General features: G+C 34.3%; 2 protein-coding genes across 10 annotated transcripts in view; one reads left to right on the top strand and one right to left on the bottom strand.

Annotated features, from left to right (window-relative positions):
• Positions 1-9329, top strand: part of LOC141560814 (piwi-like protein 1) — a 58645-nt gene extending 49316 nt beyond the window's left edge. The window contains exons 19-21 of the mRNA XM_074299565.1: positions 1455-1574; positions 6706-6853; positions 7606-9329. Coding sequence (XP_074155666.1) covers positions 1455-1574; positions 6706-6853; positions 7606-7722 — 385 coding nt within the window. The 3' untranslated portion in view covers positions 7723-9329. The remainder of the gene's footprint in view (positions 1-1454; positions 1575-6705; positions 6854-7605) is intronic.
• A 4506-nt stretch (positions 9330-13835) lies between these two features.
• The window catches only part of RIMBP2 (RIMS binding protein 2), a 427034-nt gene continuing 423577 nt past the window's right edge, over positions 13836-17292 (bottom strand). For 5 of the 9 annotated variants that reach the window (XM_074299584.1, XM_074299613.1, XM_074299602.1 and 2 more), the window contains one exon: positions 13836-15475. In XM_074299584.1, the coding sequence (XP_074155685.1) occupies positions 15287-15475 (189 nt within the window). In that variant the 3' untranslated portion in view covers positions 13836-15286. Of the gene's footprint in view, positions 17209-17292 lie in introns of all 9 variants that reach the window. The other 4 variants (XM_074299656.1, XM_074299622.1, XM_074299636.1 and 1 more) reach the window with 2 other exon arrangements.

The raw sequence follows: 17292 nt of genomic DNA on the forward strand, positions 1-17292 counted from the left end.
AGAACAATTTTCTTTCATTATTTCTTGTATTACTATTTCAAGAAGGAAGTCACAAATGGGTAGGAGAGAGGCTGTAGGGGAGAAATGTCTTAGGTACTGAGGAAAGATACAGGAAAGCTAGATATCTATATAAGGTGTAGATTTAATGGTCTCTGAGATTGCTTCTAGCTTTGAAATGCTTTGTCAGCCTATATAAAGTTGTAAGAAGAGGAAGTTCTCATCCCATCAGAAGTAATGCCAAGTTATGGAACTAAGAATGAATGTGTTGGGATATGAAACTCTGGCTATAGTTCTTCCTCTACGGATTTACTCCAATTTATTTTGTTATATAATTGTGTATACATTCTCATCCTCAGTTATTAAGCAAATTACAAATCTATTTCTTTGCAGTATGATAACTTTGTTGTCTTTTCCTTGATCTAAATAACCTTAGTTCCTTCAAACAATTATTATATGCCCAAGTGCCCAGGCCCCTTCCTGCCCTAGTTAATTTTTTCCCCCACATTTTCTATTCAAAGTTTATTGAGATTGCCTTGGATCACTGAACCCCTGAGAAGAAGAAGCAAGTCTTTCATAGTTGCTGTTACTGTATGTAGTGTATTCCCAGTTCTGCTTGTTTCACTCAATATTAGTTCATATACATCTTTCCAGACCTTTCTAAAATCAACTTGTTCATAATTTTTATAGAACAATATTACATAACTTTCATTAACATAACTTATTCAGCTATTCCCCAGTTGATGAGTATCTATTCATTGTCCAGTTCTTTGCCATCACAAAAAGAACTTCTACAAATATTTTTTCACATGTGGGTCCTTTTCTATCATTTGATTTCCTTGGAATATAGCCTCAGCAGAGATATTGCTAAGTCAAAAGGCATGCTGTTTGATAGCCCTTTGTCCATAGTTCCAAACTGCTCTCCAGAATGGGTGGTTCACTTCACACACTGGTTGACCTCTTCCTAATTATCTTTTGGTTTCCTAATGTACTGACTAAAATATGGCACTCAGACTTAAAATTAGTGTATTTCAGAGGTCAAACTTGGATAGAAAACAGTAAGACTATGACCTCCCTTGGCTAGAGCAATATTCCTTAATGTAGCTAAGGATTATATTAGTATTTTTAACTACTGATTCCTACTGATCCTGTTGAGCTTTCATTCTCCTAAAGCCCCAACATGGTTTGCTTGCTTTTAGGGAGTGATTTTGTAGTAACCCCCTCCCCTATTCTGTCTTCAATTTGATCTCTTTGAATCTAAATTTTCCCTAAGGCAAAATATTCCCTATCATTGGAGGTTGGGAATAAGAAGTGAAATCTTGTGGTTTTTTTTCTTTTCAATGAGGCATATGAAACTTCCCCAATGCCTTAGCTTCCTTGAAATTATAGAAGCTTTGAAGATGCAACTTCAAGGACATGTAAATGAAATGTACCATCTCTTGTCTTTTAACCCAAAGACTTGTAATCATTGTGGTGAAGAAACGAGTGAATACCAGATTTTTTGCAGAGAAAAATGGAAACCTCATAAATCCAAAAGCTGGGACAGTCATTGATGTGGAGGTTACCAGACCAGAATGGTAAGTTCAATTTTTAAAAATGAAGGAGCAAAGGTTAGAGATCTAGCAAAATAGAAGGAATCATTTTTACAACAGATTTCTGTTCCTGTAACTTTATTTGAATATTGCTTCTTCCACTTACGAGTTCAATAAATTTGTAAAATTCAGACTTAGTTGATTTCTGTAGTTGGGATATGTGAAACTCTTAAGTTTTTTCCCCTACTACTTGGCACAGTTCATGGTATAGTTATAGTAGGCCCTTAATAAATGCTAGTTGACCAACTGACTGACCAGTACTATACTTTCAAACCTAAGATCCGATTTATATTGCTTTTAAAGAAATTTTTACTTAGTCATTTTCTAAGAACATAATGGATGGGAGCATAATCTGGGCCAGTTGATAATTTTTCACATTGGTTTAGCTTTGGAATTTGTTTCTTTCAGTCTTTTCAATTTTATTATCTCTGACTATTTTAAAGATTCCTTGCTAGTAACCCAGGATTTATTGTTCAATGGTGTTTGATTATTGATGACCCAGTGGATCATGTCATGTCAGGTCCTTCTACCACTGTCTCTAAAGGCTGTTCAAGTTCATGTTATGATTCCACGACACTATCTATCCATCTGATTCTCTGCCAACTCTCCTTTTCCTTTTGTTGTGATTCATTCCTAACTTTAGGGTCTTTTCCACTGAGTCTTATCTTATTATGTGACTAAAGTATTTAAGCTTCAGCTATAGTATTTAACCTTCCAAGGAAAAGCCTGAATTAATTTCTTTAAGTGTGGTCTAATTTTATCTCCATGCAATCCAAGAGACTCTCAAAATTCTTCTCCAGAGCCACAATTCAAATATGTCAATTCTTCAGTGCTCAACTTACCTTATAATATAACTTCAGGATGATGGTAGGGAAATAAAACGGAAGTTTTAGAAAGCAGCTGAAGCATATACACTTTAAATGTCTCTTATGGATTTAAAACTTCACGTTCTTTTCTAATTTTTTTGCAAGAGCTTTACATGACTAGCTTAAGTCAAGAGTCTACTTTAGGATCAATTGGACTGAAAAATGGCAAGTGCCAAATAGCAACACATCCACAATATGAAATGTTATATGCTAATAACAGATAGGAAATGACTTGGGAGTTTTGTTTGCTTTTTTTGAAGTTGAGATTTTCTATATTGTTCAGGCTGGAAATTTAGGGATCATTCATGGGACTTGGTCTCAGTACTGCTTGGCATGGAAACTTTAACCAGCTCAATTTTCCCCACCTAAGCTGGCTCACACAGCCTTACTTGGTCAACCTTATAATCCGCTGCCTTCAGGGCCTCATGGCATTGTTGTCAGACTTAGTGTGGACCCTCTAGCAGTGATAGCCCACCTCCAGAGCTAAAGCAAATTCATCAACTTTCTCAGCAGCAGCATTCAGAGATGGGCTACTGCCCTTAGTAAGGATATGATTTGTTACTATTATGGCATTCATTCCTAAATCAACTTTCTGTGTAATTAGTCCACTAACTTGTCTGAACAAAGATCAAAAATGATGTAAAAGTAGAAGGATAAAAATTATAAATATAGGGTGTACAGATTCAACAGGGTACAAAAAAGGGAAATGGGTGGAGGAAAGGATCCCTTTACTAATTATAACAACTTTATTCAAAAGTATAACCTATAGAAATCAATTTCTATAAGTAGGCCAAACCTATCTAAAAACTCCAGAATGAGTAAATGTCTGATCTTCTTGCCAGGGCAGGAGATATGACCATGAAAGGCAAGAGCAGCTTAGAAGATACACTTCCCTACAAAAGCTTATAGAAAAAGATAGTGGAAAATGATGAGCAATATTTCCCCTGTTCGATAAACAGGAGAAGGGGGGAGGAAGTTTAAAGAACATTTGTTACAAGACATAACTGTAAAGTGAGCAGCTAAGAATCATTAAAAACACTGGATTTCCCTCAATAATTCATCTGTAATACTTGGCCAAAACAACTCTATTGGCGCTCAGAATCAAGCTGCATACATTTTGGGGATCATATGTATCTTTTTGATGTTGAATTCATCAAGGAGACTACATTGTTTGCAGTACTCTTGGAAACACTGTTTCTACCAATTGTGGTGATACCTTCTTGTAGTCCCTGCTACCAAAAAGGCTGGAGCTGGTGGATCTCTAGAGTTTGGGAGTTTGGGGCTTCAGTGAGGCAAGCTGGTTGGTCACCAAGTCCCACAGCATTATGATGAGCTGCTTGCAGTGAGGGATTGCCCTCTTGTCTGAAGAGGAGGGACAAAGCAGATCAAAGCTTCTGTGCCAATAAGAAGCGGAATTGAGCCATGATTAATCATTGCACTTTCTGCCTGAACGAGATAGGGAAATGGTCTTAAAAAATAAATGTTTATTATAGAGACACAGAAATTATATAAAATATGTGTATATATACTTCTATATGTGTATGCATACACACATATATACATACATATATATACACACACACACACACACATATATATATATATATGTATATATATATATAAAACACAAAACATTTCTCTATCAATCCATCCATTCATCTATTCTAGTTCATGGGCAGCCCAGGAGAATCTGTAGAATCTTACAGATCCTATTTAATAAAATATTTGTTTATATAGTTCATTTGTGACAGCACTTATAGCAAGTGTTTCCGCCTCAACTCAGCATCTTGCCTTAATATCTATAATAAAAAGATTTTTAAAAGTTTGTCAGTCTGACTTGATTTTGTTGAATGATTGAGTAACATCTTGTCTGAGCAAACACTGTTGTAAACTACATCTTTTTTCTCCCTCTACTAAGTCAGATGCTTTTAAAAAAATCAATTCATAAACAATAGGATTTTCTGTTTTTTTGCCTGTCAGTAATGTGTTTGTAAAGACATAATGTGCTATAGAAAATTTTCTATGGAAATCTTCCTCCTTGTGCTGTTCTTCAATGTACTCTACATGGATGCATCATAGATCAGTCTTATAATTTTCTTTAGAGTTGAGGAAGGCATATGAGGTAAGAGTTGCTAATGTCTCTTTGGTAAAAGTAATGGCTGTGGGACTTTGTATATATTTGGAAATTTCTCTTTTCTGACAGATTTTTAGAATTCTGCCGCCATAATCTTTTTTAAATAATTCACTAGACTTCTCTGTAGACATGGATAGATGTAGTCATACATGCCTGTATTCCCTCTCATTGGGAAACTGAGTCTCTAAGATCAATTGAGCGTAGGAGTTCTGAGTTACACTGAGTTTGCCATAAGAATGGTGAACAAGTGGGCTGAAGAGAAGGGTACAGTAGGTTGCTTTAGGAGGGGTGAAATAATTTAGGTAAAAAATGGGGCAGGTCAAAATTCCTGTGTCAATTAGTAATGATTCTACATGAGTCCCATCCCACTCCAAGGTTCTAGTGTAGGTGACATGGAAAAAGTCAGTCTTAACAATTTGTGTGTGTGTTTTGTATATGTTATTGTCCTGAAGCCAATTAGTTACTACCCATATCTTGTGGAGTTGTGAATTTTGTTAAGCTAAACTTTTTTGGTTTTGGTTAACAGTGTGTTATGCATATATAGTATACATATATAAAAACACATATTACATATGTTATTTGTGTATTAAAGACATGCATATATGTATTAAATGTTTGTGTTTTATTACATATATACTCATATATTTGGGCATCTGTCCCTCTAAAGTATGTTTTTCTCATATGGGATATTAAATGGATTAAAAATGATAGTGTTCAAATGTGGTATTTCCATTATTGCTACCTATGATAATAGAACCTTCAAAAACATTGGCAGATCTATTTCAAACATTTCATTTTATCTATCCTTTAGTTTCATTTACGGATGCTCTGAAAATAACCTGTTTCACCTGGAATTTGTTAGTATCTTCATAGGCTCTTTTCCTTTTAAGTGATTTTTTTATTGTTTTGTGAAGTAAATAACTTTTGATGTGCTGGTAAAGATTTAACAATCAGCTTTACAGAAAAAAGTATGCATATATGTACATGCATAAGTTTATTTTACTGATATAAATATGTAGTGCAATTTATAAAAAATAATGGAATGCATATTATTCTTTATTATAAGTTCTATATAGTGTCTTACATAATACTTTTTATTGATTTTTGCTAAATCTTGTATCCACAGTCAATCTACAATTGTAATTCAACCATAATTTGGCAAATGGCATTGCCTCCCAATCCACTGAATCTTTTCCCAATAAATACATTGTCATTAAATCTGACATGAGTTGCTGATATAGCATTTCTCACCATCATATAGTTTGTTTGTGAAAATGTCACGTCTTTCAGTTTCAAGACTAGTGATGACCAGTGGTAATCTATTTTTAGTTTTCTGTTGAATTTTGGGAATCAAAATATTGGTTTTACATGATTATTTACAAAATCCCTCAAATACTTCAATATAATTGTGTTTTCAAATTTCACTTAGGTAAGACAATTTTTTTTTCCACTGGCTATCCATAGTGAATTTAGATCTACATAAGGGCAAGTAGATAGTTCTAATAAATCAGAAAAATTAAAAGTGTTTTCACTGATAAAAGATAAATTTATATGTTGATGGATTTTCTAATAACACAGATCTAGGAAGAGGATTATTAAATGGATTATCTTTAAACTTATCTAACAATCATTCTTCAATTGAAATTCATTCTTTCTATAACCAGCCTTTAAATTTTTCCAAAGGTTTAATGGTCCTATCCTCACTTTTAACCCTTTTTGAACCTCCTTTGTGTATTCTCTTCCTTTATTGGATTGCAAGCTACTTGAAGGCAGAGATTGGCTTTTCTTTCTTCCATATTTTCTAGCCAGTATTTAGGACAATCTATGACACATAGTAGACACTTAATAAATATTTATTAACACTGAATGTCTAGCTTTTTTTCCTGAAGCACATTGTAAGCAGAGAATGAAGTTTGAAGTCTAAATACGAAAATAATTTGATAGCAATTTTGACATCTTTTATTGTCTGTCTAAATTAACCCATGCTTCTTGACTCCAAATGTTTGAAATGTAGTTGTTTGTAGTCTTAAATTAATAGCTTCTACTATATATTAGTAAGCTGTAGTGACCTCTCAATTTTCTTATGGATGGGCATTTTTGTGTTTTGTAATTACAGGTATGACTTCTTTATCATAAGTCAGTCTGCAAAGGCAGGTAGTGTGACACCGACACATTATAATGTGGTCTTTGATAATACTAACTTGAAACCTGACCAAATACAGTGCTTAACTTATAAGCTGTGCTACATGTATTATAACTGGACTGTAAGTATTTTTCTCTTCCTTCTCTCTTACGATTCACAGATTTTTAAGGGGTCCATGGATCAAATTTTGTGGATAGGCACGTTTTATTTTCACTAAAATTTGGTTTCCTTTGTAATCCCATGTCTTTAATTTTGTGTGTTTAAAAATCTTATTCTGAGAAAACATCCACAGACTATAAACTACCAAAGATTATCCAGGATACATAAATAGTTAAGAATGCTTGCTGTATCAGCAACTAATTTATATGTAGGTCTAATTTATGAAGAAAGCTTGGGGAATGGAATGCTGTCCACAAACCATGTGACAAAAAAAAAAAAAAAAAAAAAAAAAGACATGGAATCCCATTCTAGTGAGGAGGACAGAATGTAAGTAAAACTATACTTACTAGATAAATACAGAGTAGATGATAAGTAATCTTCTAGAGAAGCCTTTAATTTGGAATCATGAAGATTTGGGTTCTAATGCTCTGCCATAATAGCTGTATGACCCAGGTTATCAAGGCCTTAGTCTACGCCTAAGGGTTTATGTGCTAAGGGTTACTAGTAGTAACTAGCAAGTTGCTGATGGTGAAAGATTAACTCATGCAAATAAGACTAAATTAGGAAAGTGTTTTTTGGAAAATGGAAACAAACATTATAGATAATAAATGCTTATTGATTGACTCATTACCCATCAGACTTTTACTTAACATTGAAAGGACTTAAAATACGGCTGGCAAACTAAATATTGAATTGTTTTCCTCTCCACTAAAGGGTGTGATTCGAGTTCCAGCTCCATGCCAATATGCCCACAAACTGGCTTTCCTGGTCGGCCAAAATGTACGTAAAACTCCCAGTCAGGACCTGTCAGATCGTCTTTATTTCCTTTGAATAGCACACCCTCCAGACTTCATTCACAGATGGAAATTTTCAGAAGAATCTTGGAATCAGCATTACATGAAATATGGAATAGGAAGATTCTTGCAGGAGACTTGGGTTTTCTTTATACTTATTGGTAAACACTATTTGAAGAGCTGCTGGCTCAAGTGAGAATTCTTTTGGGAAAATAAGAGAGCTACAAAGAAGAACCATCCTCAAGTAAGGGAGGTAGCCATTATGGAGAATGGGACCCACAGAGTCTAGTAGACAGGGAAAATGAATTTTATTGTGATTTAATGATGATGCATCTAAGATTGTGATGTAGATTCAAGATAGGAAATTCTTTTAGCAACATTTTGCTGTTAATGTAGTATTAGCATAGAGGATAGTCTAAATTTATTTACTTAAATGTTTCATTTTGCATGTTTTACTTAAAAGTACATGTGTTGTTTTCTATGAATTCAGAGGGTAAATACTCAGTTTAGGACCTTGATGTGTCCTTAGTCTTTGTTGAAGTTCATGTCCTATATTTCTTTTGTCATTTAACCTAAAGAATAGCTTTATAAACGTTGTTGTTGGTTTTGGGGAAAAATAGGGATTATCTAAACAAAGATTTAGAACCCATGGTTTTCTGGTTTGTTAATTTTTGCAAAAACAAAAATAGTGCGACATAGTCTTAAAATTAAAATATAGCACTGTATTCTCAGCATTATTGGGGATGAGTGGGCATTTGATATTCTTGTTTTCCTTAATTTCCTTCTTTCTCATTCCGTATTCTATCTTTTTCCTTTGAACTGATTTACTAGCTGCAAAAAAAGAGACTGATGAATACATCCATATCAAGTCACAGGACATAAGATTGAATAAACTGGAGAAAGGATATGAACACATAAAATTTTACATTTCCAAATCTGATAAAAGAGATAGCAAGTGTTTCTTCTGATTACTGATCTTTCCATCTATCTCAAGCATAACAATGGACCCATTACAGTAATCAATACAAAGTAATTAAGTTGTATTAAAGAACTTTCTCATTGCAAAAAAATATTGAAAAGTACATGAATATACCTGTCTTTAGCCAAAGGTTAGTGAATTTTGCAGACTGGGTCATGAGTTTCCATGGATTATTTTTTTCAAAATTTTAAAATTTCAATATTTTGATTCATTTCGACTTGTATGCTTAAATAATAACAAAAATAATGCTTTAAAGGAAGTGATCTTTAACTACTTTTTCTTAAGGAATTACTGTATACAAAAAAGGCTCAAATACTACTTTGCTAAAAATGTATGTTAAAGTCAAAATAGATAATGGTGGCAGTTAATTTGAGATTAAGATGTGATACTATAGTTAAATAAAGTTGTGCACGTTACTACTGTTTTGAATTTTGTCACCACTATTTTCCAAACTGATTTGTGAAAAGTATTTAAAATTATAAGGTATGTGGGCAGCTAGGGTGACACAGTAGGTAGAGCATTGGCCTTGGAGTCAGGAGGACTTGAATTCAAATCCAGCCTCAGACACTTGACACTAGCTGTTCCTGGGCAAATCATTTAACTCCGATTCCCACCCTCCCCCAAAATAAACTAAATTTATTTTATATATAGGCCTCTTTGGCAGCATACAGTATCTTGATCACTTTCTTATTTTGAAATTTCACCCCATCCTGCTTCACTTACCTAAAAAGAAATAAACATTTATGAGAATCATCATAGAGAAAATTTGTGTAAAAAGTGACAAATGGTGGGGTGGCCAAAAATAGACTTTTCTAGCTTCTTCCTCTGCCCTTCTCCAAGGGAAATTTTGTTCCTTTCTGCAGAGGAAACAAGAATTTGGGGCCAGAGGCTGATTACTATTTTCTCAGAGTAGGGGTCCCAGAATATAATTCTATCTATTTGGAGGGCATTCTTGAAATTTGATGGAATAAGCCAGAAATTTCCAAACCATCCAGATTTCCTCCACAAACAGAAAATCGCCACAAAGAAGGTAAAGCAAAAAATAAAGGGGTAAAGCATTGTATTTCTAAGATAATTTGAGAAGACCTCAAAAAAGACGGCTGAGATTTGACTTGAGTGTAGTGTAGACTCTCTGAAGTTGACTTCATTGAATCAATAAACAGTATGCCTTGAGAGCAGCTCCATGAGGAAGTGGACAAGACCTCCCAGCCTCAGGAACTTTTACCTCACAGATTTTCTTCTAAGGAACAGCAGACAAGTTAAGTGGGGGAGGATTGAAGGGCACTCCCTCTACTCCTCTCCCCAACATTGTTTCTGGAAGTCAGATTCAGTGATGCTATCTGTAAGTGATCCTGGGCTCAATGGCTGTGTCCAGGGAGGATTGAGCATAAGCCCTGTGGTACTGCAGGGAGAAAGGATCCCCAATCATGCTGTCCCCAAAATGTCCTAACTGTGGTTTAGAGGAGGAGAGGATACCCTGGGACTGAAATAATAAGGCAAACCTTACTAGGAAAACCTAGGGCAACACTATCCACAAATCAGGATTAAAATCTGATAATAATTATAAGCTACTAAAAATAAGTTAAAATAAAGTAAAATAAAAATGAATCAGCAAAGGAAAAAGAACCCAACCATAGATAGCTACTTTGTTGTAAAAGATGATTTGGATTCATATTCAGAGGAATATATTAAGAGTTTTAAAACCCACTCCTGCCCTAAAGAGTAACTTTAAATGGTCACAAGTCCAAAAAGAATTCTTGAAAGAACTTAAAAAGGAATTCAAAAATCAGAGAGATTGCTTTTATTTTTTCCAAATTTTTCCTCAATCCAAGAAAATTATTCAAATAAAGTTAACCATTTGGGAAAAGAGGTTCAAAATCTTAAGAAGATGACTTCTTGGAAATTAAAGTTCATCAAGAGGAATTGAATGACCTTACAAGACAATGAGAAATATTCAAACTAGAAAAAATAGAAGAGACCAAAAACATCTCATTAGAAAAACAAGTCATTTGGAGAATGGATCAAGGAGAGACATGTAAGAATTGTTGAACTACCTGAAAGGTATGATCAATACTATAAGAAGTTAAGGAAAATTTCCCTGAAATTTCTTTACAAGAGGATAAAGGAGAAATGAAAAAAATCTGTCATTCTGGATAGAGCACCAGCCACTGAGTTAGGAGGACCTGAGTTCAAATGTAGCCTCAGATTCTTTCTAGTTATATGACCTGACCAAGTCATTAACCCTGGTTGCCTCTCAAAAAAAAAAAAAAAAAAAAAAAAGCCAAAAACATAGTAGCTTTTGTTCTTAAAGACCATAGGTCTTAGAACATATTTCAAAGAACAAAAAGGTGGGATTATAGCCAAAAATAACTTACCCAGCAAAAGTGAGGAAAAAAGAATAAGGGAAAAATATATATGTATATATATATATATATATGCATATATGTAATCATTACTAAGATAGTTTGAAAGAAAGATCGGGGCTGAATTGCACATGATAGGATGATTCTAAAAAACAAATGGGTAGGAAAAGGTAAAAAGGAACAATTATAAAAATGGAATGTGAAAAAACTAATACAGTAGGCAGGTAGGAAGTGGAGAGCTGATAATAATGGAACTGGTTTGAAGAGGAAACAATGTAGACATCTGAAAGAGCACAGATGTCTTCTGAAAATTCAGAGAAATGAGAAAACTGGGGAACAGGGTAGGTAGAGAATTTTAGGGAAAGGCATGGAAAGGCTTGTATGAAATAGTGAAGGATGAAACGAACAGAAAGAAGAGAACACTACAATAGTAGCAATATTGTTTTTAAGATCAATATTGAGTGGCTAAGTCATATTTGACAGGAGTGAACTCTGAAACTATATTCCCTTCAATGTAAAAGAATCACTCTGAAACTGCGTTCCCTCTGATCTGTAAAAGGAGGGAGATTCGGGGTCTCAGACTCCAGAGAATCTGGGAGGGGGCCTTAGAATAAGATAAGGGGCATCATTCAATTGGAAATCTTGGGCAAATCACCCCACATTGATCTTTTGGGGAATAGCCAAATCCCTTTCAGGAGATTCCAGGCTCTGGAAAAAAAAGCCTTCAAAATATCATTCAATTGGAAATCTTGGACTGATAATCAGCTCAAACTGTCTCCAGCACCCCACCCCCCAGATTTGCTTATAAAATAAGTTTCTGTTTACCAAGTCTTTGCAAATCTCCTCATTAAGAGATATGTCTATTAAAGGAGAGCTTCTTAGTGAAAAATAAAACTTCTTTTTGCCATTCAAGTTTCAGATTCGTGAATTCTTTCATGATGAACCTGCCCCGAGACCAGAGGGAATTCTCACATCAATTCTCACACCTTAATTTTCTATCACTAGAACCGCATCATGTTGACTGCTATAAATACACAGATTAAAAACAAAGTACATATGAAGAAAGATGCTATCTGTATCCACAGAAATAACTGATAAACACAAGTATGCATAAAATAATTTTATACACACACACACCTTAGACATGTCTTTACCTTGAGGTTCCTTTTCTTGATTGGCAAATCACCATTTCATGTGGGCCCTCAGCTCATGGTTCATGCACTCTCTAGACTATTCTATTTCCTCAACACCTTACTTCACACACGTATACACACATATATATGTTTTTGTGTGCATATAAATATACACATATACACACCTATTTGTGTCTAGTAGCCATTTTTGGAGGGGAGAAGGAAAGAAAAAAAAGAAATTTACATGATTATTTTGTTGTACATTTGGAGGGAATAGCAAGTTATACATAGTAGATTTGTAGTTTCATGTGAAATCACCTTTTTATTGTACTATTACAGAAAAATTTTATTTTGTTCCATAAATTGAAAATAAAATTTCAAATATATATATATATATATATATATATATATATATATATATATATATATACATATATATAATTTAGGGGATGCAATTTTTAGGTTCAAGCTAAACTCTGATCACTGTTTCTTAATAGGCAAAGAAGACCTTAAATTTTATGACCAAAGTTTGACTTCCTTCCCATTAAAAACCATTTCCACCCCAAAACCCACCATTTATTCAAGTTTCTGGAAAAGCAGAAATCTGAGATTTCAAAAATTTGGGGCAAGATATTGAAGATGATAGGAACATAGATGAGGTTTTAATCACTTGCCTAGTGAAGATAAAGCATTGTTAAGTACAAATCCATTTATAAGTAACTCGCAGTAGAATGTAAATTCCTGGAAGACAGCAAATGGTTTTTTTTTCCCTTTGTATTTCTTAAATGCTTTGATTTATTTGCTCAATGCTTTCTGTACTTCATTTAATTAGAAGTAGATGATCATTTTCTGGGAGCCAAAATGATTTTCTTCTTTTTCTGAGTCAAGAATTCCTCCCCATCAACTTCAAATCTGGGTTGAACCAAGCAATCATCCCCTATGACCTACCAGTGAGACTACTCTTCATCCCCACTACATGAAAACCTTTGGGGAAAGCATTTCCCAGTAGAATTAATTGAATTGTGTGAGCAAAGACAAAAAATCTCTTCTTGGATCTTTTGAGAAATGAAATGTTTTTGTTCAACATCTACGAAGACTTTAACTGACATCTAGTTGGGGACCACATCACACTAAAATACAAAGAGGTACCTGTTCAGGTTTTCAGTCACTATTTTGTCTATTCAAACCCTTAACCAGATCAGAGTGACTGGGATTTGGATGGGATACCAAAATTAAATGATACTGGTAGCTTTTCAAAAGCATAGAAACTGCTTTTTTTTTTATTCCTTCCTCCTCTGTGTAATTTTGTGTCAGTACCACTTATCTAAGGCAACCAAAATTGCCAATTATGACTTCATTTATGTGTCTTTAACTGGAACTTTTACAATGATCATGCATTGACTGAGTACATAATTCACAAATACTTGCAGCATTAATATTTTTATGTGTCATGGATCCCATTGGTAGTCTGGTGAAACCTACGCTTTTTTTAAATATATAAATGGACAATATTTTTAAATGTATAAAGTAATACATAGGATTACAAAGTAAACTGATATTTGAAACGCAGTTATACTGAGACTCTTTCTACTTGAAGGAAGAACATTCCATTTCCTTTGTTGTGTGTTTTTATGTACATGTCTTCGTTATACAACATTAATGACCAAACCTCCAACAAATCCAAAGAAATGTCTCAACAACATTCTATAAAATATCAAATATTTTATTTACATAAAATATCTTACATGAACTGTACACATGCACACACCCACACAATATTTAACCACAAGTTTAGGCCAATAGTTGTCTTGAATTTCATACATCTAGCACACACAAATAATCGCTTTTTTTTTTTTTTTATACAATAATTTACAGTCGAGTTCTTTGAAGACACAATGGGGGGGGAAGCTTTGATCATTTATAAACCTTTCATAAGTTACAAAAGAAAGGCAGTCTGAAAAGTATGTATAAACAGTAAAAACAATTTTCAAGGGGACAAGAGTTACAAAAGAGTCACTGCCGAATAGATTGGCCAGCAACTGGTAAGACCGCTTTTGTTCAGCAGATGCCAGTACTGAAAAAATGGGCATGGAAGCAGGTGGGGCTCAGAATTTTAGGATGCCTTCCTCGTGCCTTTTGTGCCTGGTGTAGCATTTTAGACACACATGCACACGTGACACCAAACTAATGAGCCCATTTCCATGTATTTCACATTGACATCAATAAAATGAAAAATGATTAAACCGAAACTCGCACAAGCTACAGAAGAACACAGAAGGGGCAAAAAAGCTTGCTGGAAAGTTTCCAGCAAGTTTGAGGACTCAGACATTACATGGAGGAGAATAGCCCAAAATGGATTTTACAAAGTGTTTTGATTTTATTTTTGAAAGACTGATAGGGCATGAGAATTTGATATTTAGGTTGTATTATTTTTCCCCCAATCAGTGAACTCAGGCTAATGTCTAAAATAGAATTAAAATGAATTTACTGTTCTTTTTTCTTTATTTTCTCCCAAATTGCAGACATAAAATGGAACAGCAACAGGTTATTCGGTTTCAAACTTGTGTTTCAATGAGAATGAAGACATTTGAATGTAGAACACATACAAAGTATACACTGTATATTTACTAGACAGTACAAATCACTGTGCATTTTATAAGGCAGAACATCAAGGCTGAATAAACTAGGAATTTCAAGACCATAGTTAAGTGACATTTACGCATCATGAGGCAAGCATTTGGAACAGGAGAAACTTGAAAGTCATCCCTTTAAGGGCAGATAACAAATGCAGAAAGATGAAATATTGTAGGTGGGGAATATAGCTGTTCATCCACCTGTTTAATGATTTCCCCCCTCCCCCACAAATCATACTTTGGAAAAATCAGAGCAAATTGGCAACAATGACTTGGAAAGAACAACAGGCCCACTTTATTCTTGCAGTTGATTAAAGTGGACCATAGTGCAAAATTGCATTTTTTCCCCTACTGGTGTCAGAAAGGAAGGAGAAAAGGAAAAAAAAAAGATGATGTTTTTCAAAAGTACTTGAGTGAGTCATGAAAGCCCTAGTTTGGGATGAAAGGAAATTACTTAGGCCAGTCGTTAGAAAGTCGTCCCGAAGTACATAGATCACTTCACTGCACCCAGTTTTCTCAGAAGTTTCTTCCCTTTGGAAAGCAGACCCTTTTTCTTTTTCGAGGCCCTTTCCCTGCCTCTCCCAGGACTACCAGAACCCATAGATGACGGAGGTGACCCAGAATGGAGATGGACTGTGGGGGATGGTGCTCTCCTTGACGTACCTGTATTCTCAGGAGGAACCTAGTAGGTATATTGTGACAGTTTATTGAATGTTTGAAAGCTAACAACATCAACTTAGTGGGGGTAACATCTTAAGGGACCATTTCCCACCAAAAGGGGGCAAAGAAGCTTACTACTTCTATCAGTGGCTTAAATTATACCAAAGGCAAATTTATATATAAGCATCACCTCCCAAAGTACAGCGGCCACCAAGCGTTAAGACACATGCTTTGGGGACCTAATGGTTCTCAACAATTGCCACATTTCATTTTGCCAAAATGATGGCAAAAGAAAAAAAGAGAAAATTTCGGCAAATGATAATTTGAGCTTTTTGAATTAACATAGCAGTTAGCCCAGGATAAGTACAATGGGCTAAGTACCAGCAACTGAATCTTGGGAGCAAAGGTTTCCCAAAGAAATTCCTACTGTATTCAAATCAAAACAAAACAATAACAAAAAAAACACTCTTTGATGATGTAAAATTCTGATGTCGTTGAATCATTTTATACAATTTACTGTGCTATATGTATATATTGGAAAGAGATGGCACATTGGTTAAAAAGAAAAAAAAAACTAAAATGAACCTTAATTGCAATCAAAGAAAGCTTAAAGGCCCTTATTATTTTGAAATTGTGCTTTGTATATTCAAGATGAATTTTTTTTCAGTGCTTAGGACTTGAGAGCATTTCAGTATATTCTAGATATAACACAATCCTTGAAGCCTATTGGTTGAATTCTTTTATTCAGATTGTACAATGCAGTTAGTTTGCCTGAGGAAGGCCACACATTTAGGTACATGTTTTAATGTATATTATAGAATTCACTTTTCCCACAATTCTTATTATTTTAGATCAGATCTTATTTTTAATACAACATGTTCCTTGTTCTACAGAAAAAAAAAATTAGCTAAGGGTCTTCAAGTTTCCTTGGATTTAAAATCAAGGCCTAATTCTAATGGAAAACAACTTAGTAAGCATCCCAAGTACACCTGAAGATACCATGTCTTTAGCCTAATGCATTCATCCACTGAGCTGCATGACCCATGACAGTTAACATTGCATTGGTAAACCAAACACTATTCAGTGTCTCTCAGAGGTTGATTCATTTTGTTTCTTTGTTTTTAAAATGTCTGGAATGGGTTATATATCATTACGTTTTTAAATACAGAAGTTGAACTGCCTAAGAAAACATTTCTAGGTAGTTCAAGCCAGGATTTGAGGTTGCTAATGTTATGAGACAACTCCAGGCCAACTTGATTAAACTATTCAGTGAATTTTAATCTTTCATATGAATTTTTCTGGAGCAATAGATAACAGTCTTTCAAGTAATGGGCCGTGTCTTTTTTTCAGGGATTGGCTAACAATGCAATCTGCAGCTTTTGCTTTTTGGAATCCTTAGACATTGGAACACTTCTCTACATAAACAGAAATACTTTCTTCATTAAGAAATATGTTCCAAATGTTGACCTTTTCATGAATTTGTTGTAATATGATAGTGAGGAATGGATATGAGAGAATTTATTTTATGACAAATTCAGTTAAGCTTTATAACTGAGAAAAAGCAACATCCTCAGATTTGGGGGCCAATGATTTTTTGAGACATATTTCTTTTTCTGAATCCCAAAGTTAAGTCTTAAGACTACTGCATTAGTTATTGCAAGGTAGCTTAAATTGGTATGTTTATTGGTATCTTCAGTTGCTCACTTACGTGAAGGCTACATTGCCTTATTAAGGTGTGAAATGAACACTCTTCTTCTGTTTCCAAGCAGATGAGCAAAAAATAAAAATATATATAAAATATATAATATAGAAAAACTTGAAGTGATGAAACAAAATAAA

Source organism: Sminthopsis crassicaudata, chromosome 1 (assembly GCF_048593235.1).
Source record: "Sminthopsis crassicaudata isolate SCR6 chromosome 1, ASM4859323v1, whole genome shotgun sequence".
Classification (NCBI taxonomy): domain Eukaryota; kingdom Metazoa; phylum Chordata; class Mammalia; order Dasyuromorphia; family Dasyuridae; genus Sminthopsis; species Sminthopsis crassicaudata.